The 13,604-nt window shown below is 37.5% G+C and overlaps 1 protein-coding gene across 17 annotated transcripts in view; it reads right to left on the bottom strand.

Annotated features, from left to right (window-relative positions):
* Pum2 (pumilio RNA binding family member 2) overlaps positions 1 to 13,604 on the bottom strand; it is an 83,783-nt gene that overhangs the window by 54,086 nt on the left and 16,093 nt on the right. For 12 of the 17 annotated variants that reach the window (XM_021201799.2, XM_029540867.1, XM_021201794.1 and 9 more), the window contains exon 2: positions 4,090 to 4,158. In XM_021201799.2, the coding sequence (XP_021057458.1) occupies positions 4,090 to 4,140 (51 nt within the window). In that variant the 5' untranslated portion in view covers positions 4,141 to 4,158. Of the gene's footprint in view, positions 1 to 2,000; positions 2,075 to 3,028; positions 3,154 to 4,089; positions 4,159 to 13,604 lie in introns of those variants that run through there. The other 5 variants (XM_021201806.2, XM_029540861.1, XM_021201805.2 and 2 more) reach the window with 3 other exon arrangements.

Here is a 13,604-nt window from a genome sequence, read left to right as displayed (position 1 = left end):
GATCCGCCTGCCTCTGCCTCCCGAGTGCTGGGATTAAAGGCATGTGCCACCACGCACGGCTTTGGCAGGCAGATTTCTAAGTTTGAGGCCAGCCTGGTCTACAGAGTGAGTTCTAGGACAGCCAAGGCTACACAGAAAAAACTTGTCTGGAAAAAAAAACAAAAAAAACAAAGCAAAACAAAAAGAATAGTTATATGATAGTTTTTCTACATAAGAAAACACAATCAGATTTACATTTAACTATTACAGAAGATAGTACTTTCCAATTCATCAATATTTCTAAGAATTTCAATTATTAAGACTATCTTGGGCTAGAGAGATGGCTCAGTGGTTAAGAGCATTGGATGACCTTCCAGAGGTCGTCCTAAATTTGATTCTCAGCAACCACATGGTAGCTCACAACCATCTATAATGGAATCTGATGCCTTCTTCTGGTGTGTCTGAAGACAGAGACAGTGTAATTCATATATAAGAAATAAATCTTTTGGGAAAAAAAAAAAAGACTATTTCTAGGTAAATAAAAAGTTTAAGATTATCTTTCAATCTTTAGACAGTGATTTTATAAATTTACTGCCATCTTCTGAACACTACCTGAAATAGCTGATTTCCTTTTATGTTGTGCCTTGAGACAAAGTCTCTCTCTAGTCCTGGCTGTCCTGGAGCATAGCTAGCGTGACTGCTGCGACAACAGACGTCTCCTTAGTTCCTCCAATGCGTCCCTACTCATCACTCTATTTTGTTTCTTTTTCTTTAAGACAGATTTCATTGTATAGTTTCAGCTAGCCTGGAACTTACTATGTAGACCAGTCTGGCTTTAAATTTGAAGATCCACCTGCCTCTGCCTCCACAGTATGGGAATTAAAGGCATTTACTACCAGGTTAGGCTCTACTTGAGATTGTTTTTAATGCTTTATATGTTCTTATTCTATGAGCCTTGGTGTTTTACCAGCATGTATGTCTGTGTGAGGGTATCAGAACCCCTTGAAAAGAAGTTACAGACAGACAAACTGCCATGTAGATAGATACTAGGATTTGAACACAAATCATCTGGAACAGCAGCCAGTGCTCTTTAAACTAGTAAGTCCTCTTTCCATTTTAATATTTTTCTAAAATACTGTGTCAAAATAGGAGAACATTATTTATCACAACAGCTATGAAACAATCCCACAAATAAAACTCATTAGCTCAAAGATCTGAAGTGAAATTTTGGTTTCCTCAAAAATTCAGGCAGGCAAGGTTCTTTTCTTCTAATATTTAAAAATTAAACAAGAGACAGCTATATGCACTAATAAACTGATGACAGTTAATAGGCATGTGCCTCTCTGGATACTTGATTAAAATATTACATCTCTATACATACTAATAAAGCCAAATACCTCTTCCTATGTGTTGTATGTTTGTTCTAAGCCATACAATATAAAGGAAATCAATACAGACAAAAACATGCTATTGAGAAGAAGAATGAGTTTATGAATACAGATTTGTTTCTATTTTTGGGCAAACAACTTAAGAAAATGACCTCCTGGGCTGGAGAGATGGCTCAATGGTTAAGAGCACTGACTACTCTTCCAGAGGCCCTGAGTTCAATTCCCAGCAACCACATGGTGGCTCACAACCACCTATAATGAGATCCGATGCCCTCTTCTAATGTATCTGAAAACATGACAGTGAGTGTACTCACATACATAAAATAAGTAAGACTTTAAAAAATAAAATGACCTCCTGATGATAGCTCACAAAAATGATATATTTAAAACAATTCTTGTAAGTATACACAATGATTCTCCATACATTAAAGATTTATAACAGTTAAGACTCAATATTCAAAACTTTAAAAGGAAAGAACAGGGCAATCCATTAAAAAAAGGGGGGGGGATTGTTTTACATCACAAAAACATCCCAAACAAGCAATCTTAGAAAACGAAAGAGCCAGAGAGTACAGGCTGCTTTAATTTATTCCAATAAGTGAATTCTGGAATAAAACAAACAAAACACCTCACCTGTCAGTAAAGGAGGAGAAGACTGGTGAGAGAGAGACAGGCAAAGAAGGAAATCCCAGAAGGTTCCCTGCTGCCTGTGAGATGAGGAAAGATAGAAAGGCTTGTGGGAGAGAACCCAGAGACAGAAACTCGAGTAGGCTTCTTAGCTATCTCTTAAGAGGTAACAATATTAATTAGTAAATTGTTTTTTAAAAAATAGCAAAACCAGCTTATTTTTAAAAAAAAATATTTTTACTGGATGAAGGTTACATGTTAAAACTGGCCTGCAGCCATCCACCAGACAGCAAGAAGTTTAGGCCCTAGAGCACTCTGGTTGTCTGATATGCTGACTAATAAAGCATGGGTTTTAGTGTATTTCATTCAGCTTACTATTCAATCCAACTCCTCTACTAAAACCCATAGACGACTAATTTAACCACTGCTTCTGACCATAACTTTAACCACGAAGGTATATTTAGAGATATCAAATGTATCTTCAAATAGCAAAAAAAAAAAAAAAAAAAGAGTCATTTAGTAAATGAATCCATAATGTATATGGAAGTAAAGAACCAAGCCTAGAATTAATGTCAGGTTCTCTTATGAAAATCAAGTTCAAGTCTGTCACAGACAGAAGGTAGAAACACTTCAAAAATGTTTTCACTATTTTAATATCTGAAGATAAGGCCTTTCTATGTAACCGATACTGGCCTTGAGCTCAAAACTTTACTGCCTTGGCCCACAAAGTGCTGGAAGTGCAGGCATGTTCTACAATGCCCCCAGACCTGCTGTTAAGATACGCTACTCTACTTTCTAAAACTCAAAGAATACAATTGGGGGTGGGGGTGGGGTGCAGCCCTTTTAACTCTAATTAGTCTACTGGAGTGTCAGTAATGCCTGAGCAGCCACTATGCTACAAAATATAGGTTTTCATTTAAAACCAAAAAGTATCCCTCTCTCAAAAATTTTTTAGGGCCCAGATTAGATTTTACTTTATGTACTGAACTAACAAGTTTATTTTGGCAATACTTAGTTTAAGCACCTTAACTCACCCTTAAATCAGTCCTCTGAAAATGACAAACTCTTTGGAAAACGCTGTTCTGAAGAAAGGGAGGGTTAGCTAGCTGCAGAGTGCCCTCTTGTGGCCCAAAGGAGTGACTGGACTCTCTCTCTGCATCTGAAGAGCACAGCATTGGATGGAGTGAGTCTCTTGAAGGTTTCTAATCTACTAAAGTAAAATCATCTCCAGGAGCAAGCAATTCATTATACATCTTAGGTCTGTTTACTTTTATTTTCTACTATCAAAGTCTATACAGGAGTGTGTAATATAGAACACAGCAAAGGTGTGTCCACAGGAGTTTTTATAATCAGTTTTCTAAAGCTCATTAGGAATATGGAAAACTAAGTATTTTAGATGCCTTCAAATATGTAATGGTATGGTTAACTGGGTGACCCAAAGAAAATCATAGATTAATAGAAAAAATAACATCCATTCAAAATTGTAGAGTACCTATTATACTAAGCATTAAAAGCTAGCAATTTATAGGAGACAAATACAAAACAAACTAATCAGTAACAAAGTATTTATAATGAACTAAATGACAAGTCAGATGAGGATAATTCTATTACAGACAGCCATGGGATACTAGATACTGTGTTTTCAGTGGAGTCTTGCAGAGGATTAGGAGTTGATTAAGCAAATATCTTCAGGAAAAGAGAGTTCTGACAGAGTAGCAACAATCAAGCATAGCTAAAGCAAACAGCATACATATATAAAACGGCAGAATAGGATGTACTCTTTTGAGCAGAGCTAATTCTAATTACACAATTCATTAGCAAAATATGATGACCAAGTCAATCAAAATCACCTAGACACAAATAAGCACACTAATAATTACTTACTGGGTTTAACTTACAAAATCAGCAACCACAAAAAAAAAAAAAAAAAAAAATCATTGACTACACAAGTGCATAATTTCAATTTAAAAAATATAGGTCTGAAAGCTAGAACTATTTCCAAGATTTATAGTTTAAAAATAAATTTCAATAGAGTTTAAAGTAAATTTCAAAGATTCAAGTGAACTGTAAGTTTTTGGTATTGGTGAACTCTTACCTCTCCCATTCCCCGAGATTCTAATGCAAGAGCTTGAAAATCATGATTCATTTCATCCACAGATCAAACCTAGTGAACAACAAAAAGTGAAAGTTAGCAGGTTTTTTTTTTAAGTAGTAACTATGTTGTATGGGTATTAACTAACACTAGCACATTCCAATATAGACAAGAACAGATGTTTCTGTGACAGGCTTTCCTAAAACTATAAAAGTTGTTTGTTTATGTAATTCCGTATGCCAACAGACCACTACACATTCTTGAAGCAAAGGAAGTAAAAGTGAATCCAAACATTTAAAGCATTTCTCTTCTTAGTGTGACAGTCACTTCTATAACATTGTTTTTATATTACTTAAGGTTTTGTTAGTTGTTTTTTTTTTTTTTTTTTTTTAAATGAGACAGGGTTTCTCTGTGTAGCCCTGGCTGTCCTGGAACTCACTTTGTAGACCATGCTGGCCTCGAACTCAGAAATTCGCCTGCCTCTGCCTCCCAAGTGCTGGGATTAAAGGTGTGCGCCACCACACCCAGCCTTTGTTAGGATTTTTAAAAAATTCTCACCACTTATTTATAAACCTCAATGTAAAAAAATTAGCAAAAATTAGTGAAAACATTTCATGTACAGTGATTAACTAACTACAATGTTTGTTGTAGTTTCTTCAAGAAAGCACTTCTCAATCCTTCCATTCATAATAGTTGACTTCTCTCTTTCTAGAAGTAATCTTGGGCTGGAGAGATGGCTCAGAGGTTAAGACTGTTCTTCCAGAGGTCCTGAGTTCAATTCCCAGCAACCATATGGTGGCTCACAAACCATCTGTAATAGGAATGGATGCCCCCTTCTGGTGTCTGAAGACAGCAACAGTGTACTCATACATTAAATAAATAAATAAATAAATTTTTAAAAGAAGAAAATCTTAATTATCTAGACAAACAGTTGTGAGCCACCATGTGGGTACTGGGAACTGAACTCAGGATCTTCCAAAGAGCAGTGAGTGCTCTTAACCACTGAGCCATCTCCAGCCCTACCACTCTCTTATGTGACAATGTGTTGTTACTGGTCCTCTGCCTCCTTCAACTAAGAAACAAAAGAAAACAAGCAAGCTTAAGCCGTTCCCAAGTTAACAACTTTGAAATTCAACTGGAAAAAAAAAAATTCTATTATTCCTCCCCCCAATCCCCAACTCATTCTTTCTCTAAAACCCCCAGGTATTGACAAACTGGAAGCACTAACTTTAATCCCTTCCTGCTCTGCTCTAACCTGTCCCTATGGTAATTATTTTTGCTTTCCTAGATTTCTAGTTGGTACACCACAGATTCCTATTTTTCATCTCATCCCTTAATTATTAGTAGTCCTCATTATTCTGTAGAAGTCACCTCTTTTCTCCATTCCGTAATATGAATAATCTCCATTTTTAATGAGATTTTTAGTGAGAGCTGTCTAGATGTGGTTACCAAACCCACCAAATTTGAATTTACAAAGGAAATTTCTCTATTCTCCAACACTTCCAGTTATCACCTTCCTTTTATTTCCCTGAATGTAACACAGAAAGTTTCCATTTTGCTCTCCTTCACTGCCTTCCTTACACACATTTTCATTTCATATTATTTATCAACTCCTGTTAAGCCAATCTTACCCGCTTAAATCTGTTTTCTAGCTGTCTAGTTGAGACCACCTTTTAACTGAAACACTGCAACATTCCTCATCATTCCTTTCTGTAATCTAATCTCCAAGTTGTGGTTATCTCTCTAAAACTACTCTGATCATGTGACTCTTGTATTTTAATTCATCCCTAAAGAGAAAGATCAAACTCCTTTTATATAGCTCACAAAGAAATCCTAGCTGATGAAAATGTCCTCCAACTTGAGTTCAATGCCCAGGAGCTGCAGGGAGGAAGGACTCCCTCAGCTTGCCTGATACCCACTAAATAGCTGTAGGGAGCTGATGAAGTCCTGAGCCAGTGCACACTGTTAACATGGGCACATCCATGTCAAGGACCCCAGTTCCTCAGATCTATGAGAATGGCAAAGCCTCTTCTGGTCTAAGTTTGAGTGTTTGCGAAACAGTGTGTACAAAAACTAGACACAGTTTCCTCCTCTTGGGTGACTACTTCTGACAGAGATCTCCTATGAGAGTAGCTAGCCCTTCCTCCTTGCTCTGTTCCTAATAAACAAGTTGACTTTTGGGGATTCTAGTAGGTATCCTCCATTAGAGTGAGCACAGCCTATGTAAGCACAGTCCACCCAACTCCAGCTTTCCTGTGTAGTTTCTTTATTCCCACATTGCCCCAGTCAGATTTCAAGAAACAAATATATAAGTAAAACATTAGAGTTCAAACATCTGGTAATTCTGTATCTCTGAACAAATAAAGTAACATTTTTTTTCTCTATGTTCTAACATGAAGAACTGCCACACAGATTGGCTGTGAAAACTAAGTCAGAAAAATAATAAAGTAGTAATTATTCAAGACAGTGAGTAGAAAACTTTCAGGGACTGATGAGATGGCTCAGCAGTTCAAAATTGCAAAGTTAGAGGACCAGAATCCAGTTCCTACCACCTGCCTCCTGACCAACAAGACACAGATATTTGGGCAAGCAAGACAGGTTCTGAAACTCCTATAGCAAATTCACTCCTATAAGGCATAAAGAACTCTAAAAAAAAAACAAACAAAAAAACACCACCACTATGGGGCAACCAGAGCTACTGTATAACAACGCTAAGAATCCCAGAAAGAGGGCTGGTGAGATGGCTCAGCGGGTAAGAGCACCCGACTGCTCTTCTAAAGATGCAGAGTTCAAATCCCAGCAACCACATAGTGGCTCACAACCATCCTTAACAAGATCTGATTCCCTCTTCTGGAGTGTCTGAAGACAGTTACAGTATACTTACATGTAATAAATAAATAAATCTTTAAAAAAAAAAAAAGAAGAAGAATCCCAGAAAGAAAGAGCATAAATTCTGCATTTAAATTAAAATACCTATTTAGATGATCCTGGAACTACAGATCTAGAACCAGTTCCAAGAAGTCCAATTAAGGATCTAATAAGAATTAAGCAAATTTCAGCTGCTGACCATAAAAATTATAAGAATTCAGATTTTGAGTTACATGAAAACTAAACTCAAGATACTCCACAACAGAATCCAATCATCAATAACATCTGAAACTCATACTATTTAAACCTATAAAGAAACTAGAAAATTATATAAAAGAAAAATCAATGAATAAAGACAAATGCTGAAATCAGGCTTGTGCTCTGCCCAATGCTACTCTGTATTGTTTTAAAAGTCATTTTTATTTCTCACATTTTGCCTTGTCTTATCACAGCAGCTTTCAGTTTTTCAATACATGATTTTATTCTGTATCTTTGACTGTCCTGAAACTCATAATCTGCCTGCCTCCCAAGTGCCACCACTGCCTAGCTCCACCACAAGCAGATTTTGACTCTATCATGAAGCACTAAGTGCCTAAGTGGACACATGAAAGGTACCATCTGCCTAGCACCACCCGCATGGCAGAAAAATAAAGTGGATTTAGTCTGGGAGTAGAAAGAATACCATCCTATGCATTTATCTGGGTAAATCCAACTGTAAGAACACAAGGTCTTACACCTGGGCTGGGAGATGGCTCAGTGGTTAAAAGCATTGACTGTTTTTCCAGAAGTCCTCAGTTCAATTCCCAGCAACCACATGGTGGCTCACAGCCATCTGAAATGGGATCTGATGCCCCCTTCCGGTGTATGTGAAGAGAGTGACAGTGTACTCATAGACCTAAAATAAATTAATCTGAGAGAGACAGATAGACAGACACAAACATCGACTGACCTAGCACTGTGATGACATACAAAGAGAACTCTCCACTTTTCTTAGGGTCTTCAGCTTGGTTTCTCAACTGTTGATAAGGCGTCCTATCTGCCCAGCAGTCTAGGCCTGCCATTCATCTGCCTGTTCATTTATTTAGGCCCAAACCTGCCTTTTGCTTTGTTTACCTTACTTCTTCAGTTCTGATCCAGACTCAACTAGGAGCCAGCAGTTTCTCTAACTTGAGGTTATATAACTTATCAACAGACTGGCATTCACATCAAGGCAGGTCCCCAGCTTTAGTCTCTCAGGCTTCTTTTTTTACAAAAATTTTGCCTCTTTAACCTTTACAACTATTCTGTAACCTACACACACACACACACACACACACACACACACACACACACACACACACACACTACACTATGTCATCTGAGAGTTAATGCTAATAAATAAGATTGTAAGAACGTGTTCTCAGCCTGGGCATGGTAGCGAACGCCTTTAATCCCAGCACTTGGGAGGCAGAGGTAAGCGAATTTCTGAGTATGAGGCTAGTCTGGTAGTGAGTTCCAGGACAGCCAGGGCTACACAGAGAAACCCTGTCTCGAAAAAACCAAAAAAAAAAAAAAAAAAAAAAAAAGTTGTCCTCTGACCACACTAACCAGAGCTATCAAGGAAAGCAGTAATACCTGGCAAACTGCAGCCACTGAAGCCTTCTCTGTAAATTTACTGTTAAATAATGTCTGGTATTACAGACACAAATGTGCTTGTCCATGTTTCTGACATAGTATGTTCATAACAACCAACGTCAAGATAACGCATGACAGAATTAAGCTATAAAAAACTTAAAAGCAATGGCTCTCAACCTTCCTAATGCTGTAACCCTTTAATACAGTAAGTACCTCATCTTGTGACCCCCAACAATAAAAGTATTTTCCTTGCTACTTCATAACTGTAATTTTGCTAGTTATTAATTGCAATGAAAACTCTGATATATATGCAGGGTGGTCTTAGGCAACCCTTCGTGACCCACAAGTATGCACCTAGCTAAAAGTACCTATCAACTGTACAAGATGAAGGAAAAGCATGTTTCCAGTATGCAAATCTGATTAGTGTTGTCAACTTGACAAAATCCACAATGAACCTCTGAGAATGCCTATGGGGGATTATATTGATTGCAGTAAGTGAAATGGGATTGACTCTGATTCTCAACTACATAAAATGGAGAAAACTAGTTAAGCACTAGCATCTGTTTCCAGATGGCAGAGCACCATGTGACTAGCTGTGTTAAGCTGATGCTTTGCTCCCCTACTATGGCGGACTGTACTTAGCACTCTGAGTTAAATATAGATCTTTTCTCCCTTAAGTTTCTTATGTCAGAGTATTTTATCAAAGCAACAGAAAAAGACAAAAGTACAAAATTTCAACAGCTCAGAGAAACTAGAAGAATTAAAACTACTAAAATGGAAAAATCTTTCAATGTCAATAAATGCAATTACTAGCGGAGATAATAGAAGGGTCAGTTTGAAATTTGAAAATACAGAAAAGGATTTCTAATCTAAAGTCGGGGAGTGGGGGGAGTGGGAAGGAAAATAAAGGTCACAAGACGTGGTCAATGCCTGCAATCCAACACTTAAGTAGAAGTATCAGAAATTCAGACTAGGTTACAACTTTTTTTTTGTTTTTTTCGAGACAGGGTTTCTCTGTATCGCCCTGGCTATCCTGGAACTCACTGTAGACCAGGGTGGCCTCGAACTCAGAAATCCGCCTGCCTCTGCCTCCCGAGTGCTGGGACTAAAGGCATGCGCCACCACTGCCCGGCTTCTAGATTACTACTTAATGTTTTCACTTAACTCACCACCAAAACCAGGGGCCAGGAAAATGGCTCAGTAGGTAAACACTTTGCTGCCAAGATTGGTAACCTGAGTTCAATCCTTGGAACCTACATAGTGGAAGGAGAAGAGAGGTCTCCTAAACTGTCTAACTTCCACAGTTGTGACATATGGGAACACACCTAGGTTCCTTTAAAGGCAAAACATAAAATAAAAATAAAGGAAGAGTGTGATAACCTCCCATCACTTGGTAACAGAGATTCCATCAGGACCAACCCTGCTGAAACGTGTGTGTTCGTCTATTTGGCTTCCAACATCAGATAGTTTCCTAGTCTAAATGGCAGGCTCTAGTCCCACACTACAAAATCTGAACCTGTGCAGATGGACTAAGTATTAGTGCATCTAAATATACTGAAATACAGAAACATAAGAAGTGTGCTGTATCTACTTGCAAGGAACTTATGGGAGTTAAAGATGCTAGATAAACAGGGAGTAAATGTGAAGACCTGGGACATTACTTATATTTTACTGACCCAGAAATCACAAATCTCCTTCAAAGATGCTATTAGCCCTAATCATCTAATTACATGTTTTATTCCTATCAGATATTTCTATATAAGATCGTTTTAGCTCCTTGAAGATTAAATCTCAGAGATCAAACCCTCAAGGAGGTAAAGTAAGATATTCTTCCACATACGGAATATGTCTTCCACTAAACCCCCCCTTGGGGAAAAAAAAAACCAGTAAACTGTTATTACAAAGTCTTTCATAATACAAGGCATTCATTCATTCTTTCCATTGCTTTATTTGAAAAACAAAATAATGCTCATGAAACATTCATTTTGGAAAAAAATACTACAGAACCAACATACTTCAATCGACATTAATGCTAGCTTCCAATATGCCAATAGTCTGTGAAGTCAGATCATTTAGATGGCAATGAGGATGGCCTACTTTAGATAACTGAGATACCACAAAAAGGTGGTCAAAATCTTGTCAGATACAAGATATATTATTCTACCAAAATAACAGTATTTCTAAGCTGATGTTATTTTCTAACTTAAAACCTCATCATCAATCTGGCATAATGGCTCAGAAATGGAACCCTGAAGCCCTGAGTTCAAAATCCCCAGGACCCACGTGATAGAGAGGGGACCAGTCACTACAAGCTGCCCCCAACCTCTACAAGCTCTCATGGCAAATATGCACCCACATCAAAACAAATGTTTAAAAATAAATTAAAATCTCACCACCCCAAAAAGCAGAACAAGACATAAGCCTCACTGTATAATTAATGTAGTTTGAAATAGTGCCACCCATTATAAAGAATCATGACTAAAATCAAAAGAGCCCAAACCTAAACTTTAGCAGGGACTTGAGAATAAAAAAATAAAAATAAAAATAAAAAAAAATATACATTAAGAAACTAACAAATCCAGAATATGCAGTAAGGTAGAAATTAACTGATTTCACTAATACATCTACAAAGTGGAAATCCTAAAGTGGAGGGAAAATGAACTATTATATAGGCCTACAACTTAAATGCCACAACTATGTAAGCTGTGTTTGAATTCTAATTCTCACAACCAAATACAAAATGTTTTCTTTGTGAAAACGAATTTTGTTAGGCGTAATACTGGTAAGATTGTTTTATTCATTCTCATTATTATAAGAATACATTCCTTTAAAAAATAAAATAGATATTTCATACAATGCTGAATACAAAGGATATCCAAGAATTCCCTCTATTTTCTTTACAGTGTTTAACATTTTCCATAATCAAGGTTAATGAAATACATATAAACAAAAGCTATATGAAGGGGCTGGTGAGAAGGTTCAGTGGTTAAGAGCACTGGCTGCACTTCCAGATGCTCTGAGTTCAATTCCTAGCAACAACAAGGTGGCTCACAACCATCTATAAAAAGGGATGTGATGCCCTCCTTCTGGTATGCATGTGTACATACAGAAGAGAGCATGTATACATTTTTAAAAAATTATATGAAGACAGGTGGTGGTAGGGCACACCTTTAATCCCAACACTCGGAAGGATATCTCAGTTCCAGACCAACCTGGTCTACAGAGTGAGTTCCAGGCCAGCCAGGGCTGTTACACATAAAACCCTGTCTCGAAAAACCCAAAACAAAAACACTCCAGCTATATGAAGCAATAAGTACACGGAGGCTGGGGAGATGTCTGAGTCAGTAAAGTATGAGGATACGAGTTTGGATTTCCAGCAACCTTATAATTGAAGTGCTGGGAAGGCAAAACCAAGATGATTCCTGGCACCTGCCAGCCAGCTAGTCGTGCAAAATTAGTCAGCTCCACATTCAGTGACTGGACTTGTCTTGAAAAATAAGGAGGGCAAGAGGAAGACACTCAATGTTAACCTCTGGCTCCTACATACACTCACTGTATGTATCTACTCCCCACAAGCTCATATGCATATATATATATATATAGCATTCACACCCAGAGAACAGCATGAAAAAAAAAAACTAAAAGTGGGCTTATAATACTTATAAAAAGGATGCAGCTTGTAAAGATGACTCTTTTTCTCAATGTTAAGTCCACTTAATAATTTCTTCAACCAGTTTTGACTAGTATATGAAAAATTTTCCCCAAATGAGTACAATCTGTTTTGGCCTAAGTTTTAATGTCAGCTTCCCTTCAAAAAGAATAGTCAATGGAATCTCTCAAGCTTAAGCCAGAGATCATTCTAGGTGCTTAAGCCAGAGATCATTCTAGGTCTAGGTAAATAAAACCCAACTAAGTAGATATAGCCCTACAAATTAGCAAATTGTGACATATTAGCATACTAATTTATTAAACATATAACAGTATGTTAATAGACAAATCAAATGGCAGAGAAATCAATATACTCAAGACCCCAAGAGCCTCATGACCAAAGCAAACCACCACTGAAGAAATAATACCATTTTAATATCAAGTTTACCCTCAAAAGGCTCACATAGGGATGGTACAGTTCTCGGGGCAGTGTTCAGAGGTGGATCTTCTAGAAAGTGAGTGGATTATGAAGCCTGACTTCATGAATAAATTAGTGCACTGATAAGATTCATGACTTGACCCAATTACTGGGAGCTGGTAAGAACAGAACATTAGAGTGCTGACCCTAAATGGAGTAGGTAACTCTTAGGTGCCTTTTAAAGACTTACTTCCTGTCTAACCATTCCCTCTTCATTCTACTCAGCTTCCTAGTTCAATGGCTTACTCCACCATGAAGTTACTGCTTCCCCACAGGCCCAGTAACATAAAACCAACCCATCATGAAATAAAACCTCTAAAGCTAAATAAATATTTTCTCCTTTAAACTGTTCCATTTATTTGGCACTGCTATGGAATGCTAACAAAGCTGATAACTATCAAACTCTTAATTTTAAAAAGATCTTTGTCCTTATCTTTCTTTAGCTCACCCGGACAGCATCTTACTAGTTCTCTCTTTATGTGCAAATTCTTCAAAACTGTATCAAATAGCCTAGGTTTTCAACTAAAGTTCTTTTATCAATATAGTATAACAAATCCAAATCCAAAGACTTAGAATATATGGATTCACAAAATTAAAATAAGTGTGTCTTAGGGTTTCTATTCCTACACAAAACATCATGACCAAGAAGCAAGTTGGGGAGGAAAGGGTTTATTCAGCTTACACTTCCACATTGCTGTTCATGACCAAAGGAAGTCAGGACTGGAACTCAAGCAGGTCAGGAAGCAGGAGCTGATGCAGAGGCCATGGAAGGATGTTCTGTCTTGCTTCCCCTGGCTTGCTCAGTTTGCTTTCTTATAGAATCCAAGACCACCAGCCCAAAGATGGTACCACCCACAAGGGGCCCTCCCCTCTTGATCACTAATTGAGAAAATGCCTTACAGCTTGGTCT

This window comes from Mus pahari, chromosome 7 (genome assembly GCF_900095145.1).
Source record: "Mus pahari chromosome 7, PAHARI_EIJ_v1.1, whole genome shotgun sequence".
NCBI classification, from domain to species: Eukaryota; Metazoa; Chordata; class Mammalia; order Rodentia; family Muridae; genus Mus; species Mus pahari.
This window is presented reverse-complemented; position numbering and strand designations above follow the sequence as displayed.